We start from the raw sequence: 19,279 nt of genomic DNA, 5'->3' as shown, positions 1-19,279 counted from the left end.
TAAATGAATTCAAAGACAGTTTCCCGTGATGCCAGCATTTGCGATGACTATTAGTAAATCACAAGGACAAACTCTAGACAGAGTAGGAATATTCCTACCTGAACCCATTTTCGGACATGGTCAGTTATATGTTGCTTTGTCTCGAGTTCAAAAAGCATGTGACGTTAAAGTTGTAAATACTTCATCACAAGAGAAATTAGTCAAGCACTCTGAAAATGTTCTCACTCTTAATGTGGTATACAGGGAGATATTAAAATAAGTTTAATCAATTCAGCAGTCATTGTTTGTATCAATGTTGTTTTTATATCATGTTTTTGTTGCTTTCATATCATGTTTTTGTTGTTTTTATATCATGTCTTTGTTGTTGTTATATCATATTTTTATTGTTCATTTATTAATGACTTAATATATTATTTTCATATACATCTTACTAATTTTCTTTCATCTCTGACACTTCTATTATAGAGAAAGGGCAAACAGCAATATTAAAATATTTCCCCTAATTAATTCCCTTTCAATGTGCACTAATTTCATGCACTGGGCCACTAGTAAAAATATATTTTTCATGACAATAAGCACAAATGGGTAATGGAACAGATCTACATAGCAGAAAAATCATTTGTAAACTGCCAAAATTAACCCAAACCAGACTGTTAAGATGTTAACTGTAATTGCCAGAGCAATCATTAAGCCAGGTTGGAGTGCCTCAGTGGCTGAGCATGAACCTGTGAATAAGGAGGTCACGGTTTGATTCCTGGTCAGGGCAAATGCACAGTGGTGGGTTCAATCCCCAGTAGGGGGCATGCAGGAAACAGTCAATCAATGATTCTCTCTCATCATTGACGTTTGTCTGGTTTGGGTTAATAACGTTTGTCTCTCTCTCCCTCTCCCTTCTTCTCTGAAATCAATAAAAATATATTTATTTTTTTAAAAAAAGTGTTTCTTTTTTAAAAAATACAGAAAAAAAAACAATAAGGAGAAAAACAATATAGTTAACATCAAATGTAAAACTTGTAAAAAGAAAAAAAAAGAACTTAAGAAATATACAGCTGACCTTTGAACAATACAGGAAATAGCGGTGCTAAACCACTGCAGTTAAAAATCCACTATTACTTTTAACTCCCCATAACCTAACTACTGATATCCTACTACTGATTTGAAGCCTTACTAATAACATAAAGTCCATTAAGACATATTTTGTATGCTATATGTATTGTACATTATATTCTTATAATAAAGTAAGCTAGAGAAAACTATATGTTATTAAGAAAATCATAGGAAGAGTAAATACATTTTACAATACTACATGTATTTATTTTTCTATTTTTTTAAATATATATTATATTGATTTTTTTACAGAGAGGAAGAGAGACGGATAGAGAGTTAGAAACATCTATGAGAGAGAAACATCCATCAGCTGCCTCCTGCACACGCCCTACTGGGGATGTGCCCGCAACCAACGCACATGCCCTTGACCAGAATCGAACCTGGGACTCTTCAGTCCACAGGCCGACGCTCTAGCCACTGAGCCAAACTGGTCAGGACAATTGAAAAAAATCTCCTGGAAGTAGATCCATGCAGTTTAACCCATGTTGTGGTAGTTCAAGGGTCAACTGTATAATTTAAAAAAACACCAATGGGACTGCAGACACAGCTGATTCTCCAAGCCAGTAGGCCTGGAGGTCAAATCCCCCTAGTATTAACTACAACAATCAAGGCTTAACTACAACAAGACTGCGCACAAAGACCACTAGGGGGTGCACCAAGAAAGCATAAAAAATGCGGAGACAAAGAAACAGGACAAAACTGTCAATGGAGGATATTGAGTTCAGAATCACACTTTTAAGGTCTCTCAAGAACTATCTAGAAGCCGCCGATAAAGTTATTGAGATCTACAAGAAATCTAACGAGACCCTCGATGTTATGATAAAGAACCAACTAGAAATTAAGCATACACAGACTGAAATAACGAATATTACACAGACTCCCAACAGCAGACCAGAGGAGCACAAGAATCAAGGCAAAGATTTGAAATGCGAAGAAGCAAAAAACACCCAACCAGAAAAGCAAAATGAAAAAAGAATCCGAAAATACAAAGATAGTGTAAGGAGCCTCTGGGACAGCTTCAAGCGTACCAACATCAGAATTATAGGGGTGCCAGAAGATGAGAGACAGCAAGATATTGAAAACCTATTTGAAGAAATAATGACAGAAAACTTCCCCCACCTGGTGAAAGAAATAGACTTACAGGTGCAGGAAGCGCAGACAACCCCAAACAAAAGGAATCCAAAGAGGACCACACCAAGACACATCATAATCAAAATGCCAAGAGCAAAAGACAAAGAGAGAATCTTAAAAGCAGCAAGAGAAAGAAACTCAGTTACCTACAAGGGAATACCCATACGACTGTCAGCTGATTTCTCAACAGAAACTTTGCAGGCCAGAAGGGAGTGGCAAGAAATATTCAAAGTGATGAATGCCAAGAACCTACAACCAAGATTACTTTACCCAGCAAAGCTATCATTCAGAATTGAAGGTCAGATAAAGAGCTTCACAGATAAGGAAAAGCTAAAGGAGTTCATCACCACCAAACCAGTATTATATGAAATGCTGAAAGGTATCCTTTAAGAAGGGGAAGAAGCCAAAACCGGTTTGGCTCAGTGGATAGAGCGTCGGCCTGCGGACTGAAGGGTTCCAGGTTCAGTTCTGGTTGGGGCATGTACCTGGGTTGCGGGCACATCCCCAGTGGGAGATGTGCAGGAGGCAGCTGATCGATGTCTCTCTGTCATCGATGTTTCTAGCTCTCTGTCTCTCTCCCTTCCTCTCTGTAAAAAATCAATTAAATATATTAAAAAGAAAAAGGGGAAGAAGAAGAAAAAGGTAAAGATACTAATTACGAACAAATATGCATCTATCAACAAGTGAATCTAAGAATCAAGTGAATAAATAATCTGATGAACAGAATGAACTGGTGATTATAATAGAATCAGGGACATAGAAAGGGAATGGACTCACTATTCTTGGGGGGGAAAGGGGTGTGGGAGATGCGGGAAGAGACTGGACAAAAATGGTGCACCTATGGATGAGGACAGTGGGTGGGGGTAAGGGCAGAGGGTGGTGTGGGAACTGGGTGGAGGGGAGCTATGGGGGGAAAAAAGAGGAACAAATGTAATAATCTGAACTATAAATATTTAATAAAATAAAAAAAAAACACCAATGGAATTTAAATGGTGCACTAGAAAACATCTATTTCATACAAAAGAAGACAGAAATAGGAGAATAATACATATACAAAATAAATAGCAGGATTCATAAATCCTAAAGTAATCACATCAAATATAAGTGGATTAAACACTCCAATCCCCAAGTGGATAACTGACATATAAATGTATTAAAATCCTATCTAATAATGACAAACATGGTAATTGACCATACCTTCGCTACGCTTCCCATTGGCTAATCAGCATGATATGCAAATTAACCACCAACAAAGATGGCGGCTAATTTGCATACTGCAGGCAGGGCAGGACAGTGCGAGCCGCCAGCGTGAGCCACCATCCAGGTGCCCATGTGCGACCCCAGAAGCCGCCTGCCTGCCAGCTGGCAGAGCGGGGCGCGGCGGATCATGATCCGCCTGCCCCGCACCCCGCTCCGCCCTGCTTCCGCCGGGCCTGCCATCCATGTGCACGGTGCGGGGGCCGGCTAAGTGGGGCACAGCAAATTGCGATCCGCCACGCCCTGCTCCACCCCGCCGCCCGCCAGGCCTGCCGTGTGCAGCGGGCAGCAGGCAGCGGGGCGGCACAGCAGAGGGCCTGCCATCTGTGACCCAGCGCGGGATCCAGGCCTGCCATCTGCCACCCGAGGAGCCGGCCTAAGCCAGCAGGTGGTTACCTCCCGAGGGGTCCCAGACTGTGAGAGGGCACAGGTCCGGCTGAGGGACACGCCCCCACCCCCCACCCCTCCACCCTCCGCCAGTGCACAAATTTTTGTGCACTGGGCCTCTAGTGTGTGTGTATATATATATATAATTAGCCCCAGTGGTGTGGCCCCATGTTTGAGTGTCAACCTATGAACCAAGAGGTCACAGTCCGACTCCCAATCATGGCAAATGCCCAGGTTGTGAGCTCTACCCTCAGTGGGGGTGATGCAGGAGGCAGCCAATCAATGATTCTCTCTCATCATTGATGTTTCTATCTTTCTCTCCCTCTCCCTTCCTCTCTGAAATCAATACATATATATATATACATATATATATGTATGTATGTGTATATATATACATACATACATATATATATTACATGCTTTCTACAAGAGACATACACTATAGATTCAAAGACAAACATAGGTTGAAAGTAAAATGATGGACACAATAGCATGCAATCTGTACCCCAAAGAAAGTTGAAGTGTCTATACTTATATCATATAAAATAGATTTTAAGACCAAATTTTTTACTAGATGCAAAGGTCATTTTATAATGTCAAAAGGACCAATCCATCAAGAAAGTATAACAATACTAAACATAAATACATCTGAAAATAGAGCCCCAAAACACATGAATCAAAAACTAAAAGAACTGCAGGAATAAATAAGCAATTCAATAATAGTACTGAGATATTTCAACACTCCCCACCCCCTCAATAAAAAATAGAAAAACTAGACAGAAGATCAACAAGAAAAAAAGGACTTGGAAATACTATATTCCACCTAGACCTAACAGACATCTATAGAAAACACCATCTAACATCAGCAGGTTGCATATTTTCTTAAGTACCTATGGAATATTCTCCAGGATAGACAATATTCGACTACAAAACAAATCTCAATAAATTTAAGGGGACTGAAATCATACAAAGTATGTTCTCTGACCATCTTACAAATCAGTAACAAAATACACAAATATGTGGAAATTCGACAACACAACCCTATATAACATAATGGATCAAAGAAGAAATCACATAGGAAACTAGAAAATGCATGAAAACACAAATACAACATACTAAAATATGAGAAACAATTGAAGTAGTGTTCACTGAGACTTTATAGCTGTAAACTCATTTTTTAAAAATCTCAACGCTATATCTTGACCATCCACTTTAAGAAACTAGAGAAATAAATAAATAAAAGGAGCATATTAAACCCAAAGCAAGCAGAATGAAGTAATAAGCATGAGAGCAGAAATAAAATTGGGAACAGGAGGAAAAAAAATCAATGAAACCATAGCTTGGTCCTCTGGAAAGAGGGGGTGGATTGTTATGGTCTGAATGTGTACCCATCAAATTCCTATGTTGAAATCATAACTCAAAAAGCTGGTGGTATTAGAAGGTGGGGCCTTTGGAAGGTGATTAGGTAATGAAGGTGGAGCACACATGAATGGAATTAGTGCTCTTATAAAAGAGATCCCTATCCCTGTCTATCACATGAGGACCCAGGAAAGAGGGCTCTCACCAGAATGCAACCATGGTGGCACCTTCATCTTAGATTTCCCAGCCTCCAGAACTATGAGAAATGAAACTACATAGTCTGTAGTATTTTGTTATACAGTCAAACCTCGGCCCTTGAACAACTTCCGATGTTCACGGAAAATGTCTTGGTTGTCAGGTTCTTGACTGACAACCCTTTCATGCCGATACCTGTATGATCACTCACAGGTCTCTCAGGCGACAAATGAGAGAATGTGCAAATGAGAGTATGAGTCAGTTTCCCACTAAACTACTCCCAGGAAATTGTGCTCTGAATATTTTCATGTTGTTTTGCTTTTGTTAATGCTTATTATTATTATTAAATACATACAGTAAGTTACCATGGGTCCTAAGAAAGTTAGTGATAGCAGCAAAGTGAAAAGGAAAGTTGTGAGAATGATAGAGCTTAAAAAAGAAATAACTGCAAAGTATGACAGAGCTGTTTGCGTGTCTGATCTGGCTACTGAGTGTGGCATGGTGAAATTGATGATTAGCACAATTTTAAAACATAAAGAGGCCATCAACAATGCTGATATGGAAAAAAAAAAAAAAAAGAATGCTGATATGCCCTGGCCAGTGTGGTTTGAGCATCAGCCAGTGCACCAAAGGGTTACGGGTTGGATTTCTAGTCAAGAGCATGTACCTGGTTTGCAGGTTTGGTCCCCAGTCCCAACAAATCAATCGATGTGTCTCTCTCACATCGATGTTTTTCTCTCTCTTTTGCAATCTCTCTCTCTCCCCCTCTTACTTCCTCTGTCTCCCCACACCCCTCTCTTCCACTATTTCTGAAAAATCAATGGAGAAAATATCTTCAGGTGAGGATTAACAAGAACAAAATGTGCAGATGTGGCTAACGGTGTAAAAGTGCTCACAAAACAATGATCACAGGCAATTAAGAAAGGTTAAAATAGCTAATTATTTGGGGGTCTGGAACACATTAATTTAATTTATGTTATTTCTAATGGGAAAAATGACTTGGTTTTTCAAACAAACCACTTCTTGAACAGCCTTCTGGAACAAATTAAGTTCAAGAACTGACGTTCCACTGTATCAGCCTGGATGAGTTAAAACAAGGATATATCTCAAAGTGAGAAATGAAAGGGGGGAATATTATAATCTAACAACCTATGTAAATAAAAAAATGTCATAAGGGAAAACTATAAACACTATTTTTGTAAGCTACATCAAATGGATAAATTCCTAGAAAGATAAAAACTACCAAATCTAACTAAAGAAGAAAATGAAAATCTAAACAGACCCATAAAAACCTAAGAGTTTGAATCAGTAATCAAAACTTCTCACAAACAGCCCTAACCGGTTTGGCTCAGTGGATGGAGCATCAGCCTGGGGACTGAAGGGTCCCGGGTTCGATTCCGGTAAAGGGCATGTACCTTGGTTGCGGGCACATCTCCAGTAGGGGGTGTGCAGGAGGCAGCTGGTCAATGTTTCTAACTCTCTATCCCTCTCCCTTCCTCTGTGTAAAAATAAATAAAATATATTAAAAAAAAAAAAAAAACTTCTCACAAACAAAAACCCAAATCAAATGGTTTCACTAGTGAATTCTACCAAACTTTAAAAAAGAATTAACCCAATCTTTCACAAATCCTTCCAGTCTTATTCAATGAGTCAGTATTATCCTGATACCAAAAGCAGAAAAAGACTTCAAAAGATTAAAAGGATAATACAGAAATATCCTTTATGAATATACACACAAAACCTTCAACAAAATATTATCAAGCCAAATCACCAACATATAATAAAGATTATACATACACCCGCAAATCAAATCCAGTAAAATAACAGAGAATCAGTTTATAAGCTCTGGATCTTCACCTCCTATAAATTCTTCAAAACCAAGGAAACCCGGCATATATTCCTACCATTCCATTAAAATGTGTTAGAAAAAAGTTACTAATAACCTTCTAAAAACAGGACCTATTATCTCTGCAAGTCTTTATGAAGCTACTAGAGGTCCAGTGCACGAAATTCGTGCATGGGTAGGGTCCTTAGGCCTGACCAGCAATCAGGGCCAATCGGGGCCTTCCAGCTGCCAGCCGGGGTCTTCCTTCATTCCGCACCGCCCCCTGGTGGTCAGCGCACGTCGCAGGGAGCGATCGAACTCCTGGTCTCCGGGTCAAACTCCTGAGGGGACACTTTGCATATTAGCCTGCTATATATATACTAGAGGCCCAGTGCACAAAATTTGTGCATGGGTGGGGTCCCTAGCGGCTGCAGGCTGCCAGCTGCCAACCGGGACCTTTCTTCTTTCCGTGCCACATCCTGGTGGTCAGTGTATGTCATAGAGAGCGATCAAACTCCCGGTTGGTCGAAATTCCAAGGGGACACTTTGCATATTAAGCTTTTATATATATAGATAGATTCTCTTCCTGAAACTCTATTCACTTCATTTTAAATACCTCTAATTCAGATTTTCTCATCTGCTAGCCACAAAAAAGTAATAGGAAAGTCTGAGTTCTAGTCCTAACCTTGCAGATAATTCATTATGATAATGTTAGCTATTAATTATTGAACTGTTATTATACATATAACATTTTATAAATATTACTAGTAGCCCTGTGCATGAATGTGTGCACCAGTAGCTCTCTGCAGGTCCTGGCCGCTCCATGCCCGCTGCCCATAGGCTCTCCGCAGCCCAGAGGCCCATCTGCAGCTAGGCATGGAATGCTTGCCTCATCGCCAGGGCAACGACGCAAGCGTTCAGCACCCAAGCCTGGCCAAAGGCCCATCCGCGGCCGGGGTGGAACGCCAACAGTTCCCCCCCCACTCCCACCCCAGCTGCTCCATGCCCGCTGCCCAGAGGCTCTCTGTGGCCAGGGTGGAATGCTTGCCTCGTCGACACAGCGACAAAGCAAGCATTCCACCAGGCTGATCACACTGCCCACTCTTAGTGGCCACCCCACCAGGACTGGGGGACTCCGGCAGGACTGAGAGAACTGGGCACCACCATCTTGTTGCTATGCGCGCCGCCATCTTTTGTGACGGAGTGATGGTTAATTTGCATGTTACCTTTTTATTAGGTAGGATTTTATACAATCCTCTAAACAACTTTAGGCTAATTTTCTATTTGTAAAATTAGAGTATCTAAGAAGCAGAGAAGTTAAGTGAGATGCCAAAGGCGTATCCATTATTGGAATAATTAGGTCTGTTTAACTTCAAAGTTGGCCTATTAATTTTGTCTCATTGTAACATGAAGCAAATCCTTTACATCTTCCAATATTTGGTTCCTTCATCTGAAGGAGGTTGCATATATATCATCTCTGAAGCACACATACCTCATATATTACAATGAAATTAAAAGCTTTATTAAAAACTTTTCTCAAGTTACAGAAAAGACACTAAGACATGGAAAATGTTCCAAAGGCACAATGCTCACAAACAGCACAAAGATAACTGCTGTTTTCCTATTCTGATATTTTGCCTAGAATTTAGAAAGGTGAACAGTTCTATATACCCATTTTAAAAATCTCCTAGCAGCCCCAGGCCAGGTGGCTCAGTTGGATGGAGTGTTGTCACATACACCAAAAAGATTGCAGGTTCAGATTCCCAGTCAGGACAGATACCTAGGTTCTGGGTTTGATCCCCAATTGGGGAGCAAACAGGAGGCAACCGATTGACATTACTCTCTACTTCAATGTTCCTCTCTCTCTCCCTCTCTCTCCCCCCTCCCACTTTAACTCTTTAAAATCCATAAATCATATCTTTAGGTGAGGATTTTAAAAAAATAATCTCCTAGCAGCCTCAGAAAAAGTACGCTGTTCTGTCCATGACAGAAATGGCAATTATGTGTAAAGCTATGCATGGTATAAACTGAATTAAAGATCATAATATACAAAGATTCTAAAAGTCAATCAGCATTATACAAGTGTTAACTTGATCTAATTATACAAATGAAAATATGTACCGTTCATTATGCTCTTGATAAACGAGTCTGGACTTCTCCAGTAGATATTTTTCAACATAGGCACTAGAAGAAAAATAAAATTCATTAGTATAATTAATATAAGGTAGACAAATATTTTTTCAAAGAAGATGAAAAAGTATAAAGAAGGCTATCCAGATCATTTCAGTACATTTACCATTAGTAAATGTGTATGGATACTGTTAGAGTGTTATCCATAGTTGATTCATAAACTCATAAATCTTTTTGTTTTATTTTGTTTTGCTTTCAATAAGCACAATAAAGCCAGAAGTTCAAAACATGGCACACAAGAACTTCCTGTAACATAAGGTAGACCTTACTTTCTTTCCAGGCTCATCTACCACACTGTACATTATTTCAAATATCATACCTTGGCCAGACTACTAAATAGGACTCAAAAATATACGTTCTTTACATATTAATGCTATTGCCACATTCTGAAATCAATTATTATTTACTGATTTACTCGGAAAGTATTCATTAATTGTGCACTGTGCTAAGCATTGTTCAAATATGGAAATACATGATACACTACCTATTCCCAAGGGGATTACAAAATAGTGGAGGAAATAAGTAAATTAGCAGCTACAATACTGAGTTGCTTGGGTTTATTATAGAACAATAACCAATTATAGATGTAGTAGGAGGAACACATAAGATTTAATCCAAGAAGGAAAAAGGATGTAAGGAAGAATTCTCACAGAGGTTGAATACATAGTGCACAGTAAACATTCATTAAATATACCTAGTAAGTGACTAAATGACTCTGAAATCTGAAAGATTGCCCAGAATAAGACAAGGAGAACTGCCTTTATATAAAGGCATAAAAGAAGGAAACCTATCAACTTTAGGGAAGATACTTAACATGGCTGGAGAATGAGACAGGCAAGTGGATTAGATCAAGAAGAACAATATATGGTGTGCCAGAACAAAGGAATTTATCCTGAAAGTAATACGGAACTTAAACATGAATTGTATTTCTGATGTTATTATCTTTATCCAGTCTGTGTCCTTCAAATCTTCAATACCTCTTTATCCAAATTGGAGCAATCGGTTAAGCTCTAACAAGAAAAAGAAATTCTACAAATATAAAAGCTTTAGACTACTGAATCCAAATTACTTAGCATTAACCTCTTGGGGTCAAAATCTGATTCTTAAGTTTTTATTTCCCTCAGTTCCCTCCCATAGCATGCTCTGTATTTCAGCCACTCCCAAATACAGGCTAATCCCTCAAGAAAGATACTCACTCCTGAATATATTGTTCACGGTCTTCCTTCCACTTCTAATTCTGTAGACTATTCCCACTATCTAGCAGATTCAATTCATTTATTAAAATGAAGCTCAAATGTACCTTCTTTGCAAACTGTCACTACTACCACCAGTAATTAAAATTTATCATTTCTTCTGAATTATCATTATTACCTCTAATCTAAACTACTGAAACTGGGTGTTATTGGTCTAAAATGGGAAAAGGAGAACTAACAAACTAGTGTGTTAAATTCGTATACACACCCTGAATATCTTTGAGTATTAATTTCTCCACTTATAAAATAAAGGCATCTATGTTAATAAGTGAGATTGATCTGTATTTTGATTATGCTTAAGTCTTATCACTTTACTTTTTGTATGTATGTACGTATGTATGTATGTATGTAATTATATGAGTTTATTTCAGTCAAGCTGACGATATATGCTGGGGAAGCAAGATCTCAAATGCTTCTGCATTTAGATTTAAAATTTTTGACCAACACTATATGTATTCTTACCCCTCCCCCCCAAGAAAACAAAAGCAAAAACAAGGATAAATTATTTTACAATGGCAAACAAGTTTAATAGCTCATTCCTTTCCTGAGTTAAGGAATGTTAGTTTTCAAAGGTACAGTTTGGTACTTTTACTCATAAAAGCGGGATGCAGTCACATCTGGCTGCTCTTTCCTAGTATTTATGATTGTGTTGTTGGAGACATTACTAATGGGTAAAGTTGAGTATATTGCTTTGTAACTTACAAAGTAGCATTATATATATTCATTGATTCTTAAGACAATTTAATGACTTAGAAATGGCTCATTTTATAGACGAAATTCAGGATCCTCTATGTTAAGTGACTACCTAAAAGGGTTCAACTTTCTCTTAAATCAATAATGATCAAAAAAATATTTATCTTGAGTAGTAAGTCAACAAATAGACCCAAGATAAAAAATCACCTTTTCGAGTGCTCTCCCTCCCAGGAGCATGTTGGCACCTTCCCCTTTGGTTTCTTCTCCCCCTACAGGCATGCATCACCTAAACTCTAAGGGACCCCATGAGATGGTCAACCAGGGAAGAAATGGGCAGAGGCAGCTAACCCACCAAATCTGACTTCCCACCAAGCTAAAGCAGCCCCACCTCAGCTCATTTCTTCCCTATAACATTTTTATTAAATTTATCTTTATTGTTGAAAGTATTACAGATATCCCCTATTCCCCCATTGATCCCCTTGACCTCACTCCCACACAACCCCAGACCTTCTCAGTACTATTGTCTGCGTCTATGGAATATGCATATACATGTATAAATTCTTTGGTTAATCTCTTCCTAAACCCCCTACCCCCTTCCCTCTGAGATTTTCAGTCTGTTCCATGCTTCCATGGCTCTGGATCTATTTTGTTCACCAGTTTATTTTATTCACTAGAGGCCCGGTGCACAAAAATTTGTGCACGGGGGTAAGAGGGGTACAATAATTGAAACTTTGTTGCTTAGAGTGTAGCTCAGATCCAGGCTGCGGCAGGCGGGGAACCTTGTCTTCCTCCATCACTGGAACAAGCAAGACTCCTGCTCATTCCAGCTCTGTGGCTGTCAGCCGCCATCTTTGTTGGCAGTCCCTCAGCCCGGCCTGTGCCCTCTCGCAGTCTGGGACCCCTCGGGGGATGACCACCTGCTGGTTTAGGCCCGCTCCCCAGGGGATTGGGCCTAAGCTAGCAATGAGACATCCCTCTGGCAGCCCAGGAGCCCTCGGGGGATGTCCACTTGCCAATGGAGAGCAGGCCTAAGCTGCAGTCTGACATCCTTAGCGCTGCTGAGGAGGCAGGAGAGGCTCCCACCACCACCACTGTACTGGCAGCCGTCAGCCTAGCTTGTGGCTGAGCAAAGATTCCCCCTGTGGGAGCGCACTGACCACCAGGGGGCAGCTCCTGCATTGAGCGTCTGCCCCCTGGTGGTCAGTGTGTGTCATAGTGACCAGTCATTCCCAGTCTTTCTGCTGTTAGGGTCAGTTTGCATATTTCCCTTTTATTATATACAATAGAGGCCTGGTGCATGGGTGGGGGCCGGCTGGTTTGCCCTTCAGGGTGGGGGTCCCCACTGGGGTGCCACTGGGGTGCCTGGCCAGCCTGGGTGACGGGCTTATGGCTGTTTTCAGGCTGGCCACACCATCTTTAGGGTGGGGGGTCCCCACTGGGGTGCCTGGCCAGTCTGGGTGAAGGGCTGAGGGCCATTTTCAGGCTGGCCAAGCCTCCCAAGCAACAGAAGCTCCCAGCCTCTCCTTTTTTTCCTTTTTTTTACCTTCTATAATTGAAACTTTGTAGCCTGGAGTGGAGTTCAGAGCTGGCCAGGGCTTCCTCCATCGCCAAGGGCAACCCAAGGCTCCAGCTCAGTGGCCACGGCCGGCTGAAAGCAGGTATCTGGGGTTTATTTACCTTCCATAATTGAAACTTTGTTACCTGAGTGGAGCTCAGAGCTGGCCAGGGCGAGTGGAGGGGAAAGCCTCCTGCGCTCCAGCTCCGTGGCCACGCCGGCTGAAAGCAAGTATCTGGGGTTTATTTACCTTCAATAATTGAAACTTTGTTGCTTAGAGTGTAGCTCAGATCCAGGCCACGGCAGGCGGGGAACCTTGTCTTCCTCCATCACTGGAACAAGCAAGACTCCTGCTCATTCCAGCTCTGTGGCTGTCAGCCGCCATCTTTGTTGGCAGTTAATTTGCATATCTTGCTGATTAGCCAATGGAAGGCGTAGCGAAGGTATGGTCAATTACTATGTTTGTCTATTATTAGGTAAGATTAGATTCCAAAAGAAAAAAGTTTTAAAAAATTTTAATGCAGACACCATTAAAAATCTGCTTCCCACTGTTGGTTTGGATCAGTCAATAGAGCGTCGGCCTGAGAACAAAGGGTCCCAGGTTCGATTCCAGTCAAGGGCGCATACCTTGGTTGCAAGCTTCTCCTGGGCCCAGGCCCAGGTAAGGGCTCATGCAGGAGGCAACCAATTGGTGTGCTTCTCTCACATAGATGTTTCTCTCTGACTTTCCCTCTCTGCCACTCTCACTAAATATCACTGGAAAAATATCCTTGGATGAGGATTAACAAAAAAGAAAAAAGAAAAAACAATGCTTCCCAGTATCACTATTCTCATTAAAGAGCAAATGAACAATCTATGGCTAATAAAGGAATAATCCTATACAATAAAAACCTAATACGCAATTCGAGTGAACAGTGGAATGACCGGTCGCTATGACGTACATTGACTACCAAGGGGCAGACGCTCAATGCAGGAGCTGTCCCAGCCCGCAGTCCCCAGGGCAGCCAAGGTGGGTGCCAGTGGGGGGCACCTGATCACCCGCCAGTTGCCCCACAGATCAACCCTGATCACCGGCCAGGCCTAGGGACCCTACCTGAGCACAAATTTCATGCACCAGGCCTCTAGTCATCCTATCTATTAAAAGAGAAAGATGGTAATTGGCGTACAACCACTACCCTTCCCACTGGCTAATCAGGGAGATATGCAAATTAACTGCCAGCCAAGATGGCAGCCAGCAGCCAGGCAGCTGATGCGAATAGGGAGGATTGCTTGCTTCAGTGACGGAGGACTCCAACGTTCCCCGCCTGACTTGCCGGCCTCTCAGCTGCAACTCTAAGCAACTATGCTGCAAATATAGAAGCTAAAAATACCCCAGAAACCTGCTTTACTCAGCCGGGCTTCAGCCAGCCGGACCGCAACATTGTATCAAATACAGACGGTAAACAAAGGCCAGAAACCTGTTTTCAGCAGCCGAGGCCTCAGAGCTAAAGCTGGCCGAGAATAAAAAAAAAAAAGAAAGAAAAAAAGGAGCAGTTGGGAGCTTCAGTCACCCATCAGCCTGAAAACGGCCCTCAGCCCCTCAACCAGACTGGCCAGGCACCCCAGTGGGGACTCCCACCATGATCCAGGACACCCTTCAGGGCAAACCAGCCAGCCCCTACCCGTGCACCAGGCCTCTATTCTATATAGTAAAAGGGTAATATGCCTCCCGGCACCAGGATCAGTAGAGCCGCGAGGCCTCCCGGCACTGGGATCAGCGTGAGAGGGGGCAGCACCCAAACCCCCTGATCGCCGTGTGGCTCTGTGTGTGACAGGGTGCAGTGCCCTAACCCCCTGATCGGCCCTGCTCTGTGTGTGACAGGGTGCAGCGCCTCAACCCCCTAATCGGCCCTTCTCTGTGGGTGATAGAGGGTGGCGCCCCAACCACCCCCCCCAAGGGCCCTGCTCTGTGTGTGACGGGGTAGAGCCATAACCTCCCCATCAGCCCTGCCCTGAGTGTGACAGTGGCGGCGCCCCAACCCCCTGATCCGCCCTGCTCTGTGTGTGACAGGGGGCGGTGTCCCAACCTCCCGATGGGCCCTGCTCTGTGAGTGACAGTGGGGAGCTCCTCAACCTCCTGATCAGCCCTGCTCTGTGTGTGACAGGGTACGGAGCCCCAACCCCCCCTGATGGGCCCTGCTTCGTGCATGGCAGGGGGCAGCACCCCAACCCCTGATCCGCCCTGCTCTGTGTGTGACAGGGGGCGGTGCCCCAACTCCCCTATTGGCCCTACTCTGTGCGTGACAAGGAGGAGCTCCTCAACCCCCAGATCGGCCCTGCTCTGTGCATGACAGGGGGGCTCCCCAACCCCCTTATGGGCCCTGCTCTGTGCATGACAGGGGGCAGTGCCCCAACACCGATTGACCCTGCTCTGTGCGTGACAGGGGGTGGCGCCGCAACCTCCCCATCGACCCTGCCTTGAGTGTGACAGGGGACGGTGCCCCAACCCCCCAATTGGCCCTACCCTGAGCGTGACTGAGGGTGGCATCACAACCTTCCAATCGCCCTGCTCTATGCATGACAGGGGGCTGCGCACCAACTCCCCAATCGGCCCTGCTCTGAGCCCGACCAGGGGCTGCACCTAGGGATTGGGCCTGCTCCCTGCCACCCGGGAGCAGGCCTAAGCCAGCAGGTCGTTATCTCCCGAGGGGTCCCAGACTGCGAGAGGGCACAGGCCGGGCTGAGGAACCCCTTCCCCCCCGAGTGCACAAATTTTTGTGCACCGGGCCTCTAGTCTATAATAATAAAAGGGTAATATGCTAATTAGACCAGATATCATTCCGGACTAAGCTGGGGCCTGAGGAAAGGTGGGTCTCGAGTGCCTGCCAGGGGCTGGTGGAAAGCCCGGGTCCGGGTGCCTGCCAGCAGCCAGAGGAAGGCCAGGTCCTGGGTGCCAGAGGGAAGCCGGTGCCAGCAGCTAGGGGAAGGAAGGCCTACTCTTGCACGGGTTTCGTGCATCGGGCCACTAGCAAAAATATAAACATACTCCAAAGCCTGACATTGCTACTTACCCAAGTACAGTGCCTGTTTCTTGGTAATTTACTTGAATAAACTTGCCAAAACGACTTGAATTATTATTATGAGCTGTCTTTGCATTTCCAAAGGCCTGTCAAAATAAATAGTTCTCATTAATTTAATTTTCAAAAAATGAAAAATCCTATGTAGGAAAAATCCTAAGAAACAAAATGCTAAAGAAACAGCAGAAAAAGAATTCATTTATACCTTCACCCTCATATAGTTCAGGTAAAGTAAAAGAAAACAACTACTAATTGAAATAAAAACAAGTAGGCAGTATTTAATGCTATTGGGTAAAATAAAACTTAATTTTAAAAACTTAATGCTGATTCAAATTTAAATTTCAAGTTCTAGAATCAACAAATTATCGTAATATATATATATATATATACTTTTAGTTGATTGATTTACTTATTGATTTTAGACAGAAAAATATGAATTTGTTATACCACTTATTTATTCATTCATTGGTTGAATCTTGTATGTGCCTCGAAAAGAAATGGAACCCACCACCCTGGCATATCAGGACAACTCTCTAACCAGTTGAGCTACTCAGCCAGGGCAATATAGGTGTGGTATTTTTAATCTTGCTAAACTGAAATTTTAAAACGCTAGGTAAAAAATACAACAAAATAATTAAAATTTTAGAATAGTATAAATAAAATAAAGTTTCATTGCATAATGTACTACAATTTATTACACCTAATTAAAACTAAAGTACAGTAATATTTTTAAAAGAATAAAAATACAAAGGCTCCCTAAATTATTACCTAAAGTATATACCATGCAATTAAATATTTCCCAGCAATAAAGATGAACTACTGGTAATGACATCAATATTGATGAATATTAAACATTATGTCGCGGGAAGAAACCAGACACAAGAATACATATTGTAATATGAAATTCTAAAAAAAAAAAAAAAACAAGAAAATCAGGAAGTATATTACAAGTTGTTTGGAAATAAGCATGGGGTTGAAAAATGTCTACAAAGGGGAGAAACAAGTTGGCGGCATAGGTAAACACCTGTACTTGCTGCCTCCCACAACCATACCAAAATTACAACTAAAATATAACAACTATCATCCAGAACTGTGGGAAAGCTGATTGAGTAGAAGCGCTACAACTAGAGAGGTAAAAAAGAAAGCGCACTGAGACTCGTAGGAAGTGTGGATGCATGGAACGGGCTTGCACCCGGGTGTGCAGCTTTTTTAATTGGTAGGGAGATACAAGCTCCCCCTTGCTCTGAGCTCCAGTGCTGGGTGAGGCTCTGGGGGACCCAGACAGATAAGGGGAGAGACTGGACTGTCTGGCATCGGGGCAGGAACGCAGGGGCAGCTTTCTTCCAGATGAAGGTGCTGGCAATGGTCACTGTTCCTTTATTGGGACCACCCCCATCCCAGGGCTGAATGACAGCCATTGCTGTTTGATCTGCCCTGGAGAGTCCCTGAGACCTCTCCTTCCCCAATTTACAAACCCACCCAATCTGTGCCCAGCGGCTTTTGCATTTGAATAGCCGGTCCTTTCGCAGCTTAAAACTTGTTAAACAACCTGCAGCTGGGTCAGGGAGCCCCAAAGCCATCAAAAGAAGGCCCAAGGCCACACCAGCAACAGCCTGCCTTACTTCACAGCTGGGCCTCGTCTGGGAACTTCCAAACCTGATACAAAGAGGAGGAAATTGCAGATCTCTCTGTAGCTCCAGCTGGGTGACCACAGGCAGTGGATGACTATGCACCTCCTTGGAGATCCAAGACTCAGTGTACCCAGCGGTCAGTGTAAGACCATCCAGATCACAGCTCTTCACATCCATAAGCGACACACTCAAGAGACAGACTCAGTGAGCACCAAACCCCCACCGAAGCAAGTCCTGCCCCATAAGAGTGTCTCCTGCACAGCAGCTCTTCCATTGTAAACACAGCTGGTCCCACAGCCAATTGAACTGGAGGTCAATTCCTACCAGTGATACTAACAGCAATCAAGGCTCAACTATAACAAGACTGTGCACACAGCCCACAAAGGGGTGCACCAAGAGTGTCCACATCAGGTGATTGGGGAGGCTGAGCTGCTGGGCACTATAGAACATCTACTACACAAGGCCACTCTATCAACTCAAGGAGACTTAGCAGCTACCCAATACATAAAAATGAACACAGGGAAGCAGGCAAAATGTGGAGATAAAGAAACATGTCACAAATGAAAGAAATGGAAGAAAGCAAACTATCGGATACAGAGTTCAAAACCACTTACAAGATTACTCAAGAATCTTCTAGAAACCTCAGAGGAACTTAGTAAGGCCTACAAGGATCTTAGTGAGAATGCCAAAAAAATGGAAAAGGACCAGTCAGAAATTAAGCTACACTGACTGAAATAAAGAATAATATAGAAGGATTCAACAGTAGACTAGAGGATTCCAAGAATCAAGTCAATGATTTGAAATACGAGGAAGCAAGAAACACTCAACCAGAAGAGGAAAACGAAAAAAGAATCCAAAAATATGAAGATAGTGTAAGGAGCCTCTGGGACAACTTCAAGCGTACCAACATCCGAATTATGGGGGTGCCAGAAGAAGAGAGAGAGCAAGATATTGAAAACCTATTTGAAGAAATGACAGAAAACTTCCCCTACCTGGTGAAAGAAATAGACTTACAAGTCCCCAAACAAGGGGAATCCAAAGAGGACCACACCAAGACACATGATAATTAAAATGCCGAGGGCAAAAGACAGAGAGAGAATCTTAAAAGCAGCAGGAGAAAAACAGTTAGCTACCTACAAGGGAGTGCCCATAAGAGTGTGAGCTGATTTCTCAACAGAAACTATGCAGGCCAGAAGGGAGTGGCAACAAATATTAAAAGTGATGAATAGCAAGAACCTACAACCAAGATTACTCTACCCAGCAAAACTCTCATTCAGAATTGAAGGTCAGATAAAGAGCTTCAAGATAAGAAAAAGCTAAAGGAGTTCATCACCACCAAACCAGGATTATATGAAACGCTGCAGGGTATTCTTTAAGAAGAGGAAGGAGGAGAAAAAGGTAAAGATAACAATTATGAACAACAAACTGACAACAAATACATATCTATCAACAAGTGAATCTAAAAAATTAAGTGAATAAAAAAATCTGATGACCAGCATAAACTGGTGAATATAATAGGATCAGGGGCATAGAAAGGTAGTGGACTGACAATTCTCTGGGGGGAAGAGGTGTGGGAGTGCAGGAAGAGACTGGACGAAAATCGTACACCAATGGATGAAGATGGGGGGGGGGGCGGGGGG

The 19,279-nt window shown here is 42.6% G+C and overlaps 1 protein-coding gene across 1 annotated transcript in view; it reads right to left on the bottom strand.

The window, feature by feature from the left end:
• MYO9A (myosin IXA) overlaps positions 1-19,279 on the bottom strand; it is a 424,596-nt gene that overhangs the window by 322,366 nt on the left and 82,951 nt on the right. The window contains exons 3-4 of the mRNA XM_081084933.1: positions 16,003-16,097; positions 9,383-9,445 (exon numbers count right to left, since the gene is read on the bottom strand). Coding sequence (XP_080941059.1) covers positions 9,383-9,445; positions 16,003-16,097 — 158 coding nt within the window. The remainder of the gene's footprint in view (positions 1-9,382; positions 9,446-16,002; positions 16,098-19,279) is intronic.

This window comes from Myotis nattereri (assembly GCF_964212035.1).
Source record: "Myotis nattereri genome assembly, chromosome: 1".
In the NCBI taxonomy this organism is placed as follows: domain Eukaryota; kingdom Metazoa; phylum Chordata; class Mammalia; order Chiroptera; family Vespertilionidae; genus Myotis; species Myotis nattereri.
The sequence above is the reverse complement of the archived record's forward strand: the minus strand, read 5'-3'. Positions and strand labels throughout refer to the sequence as shown.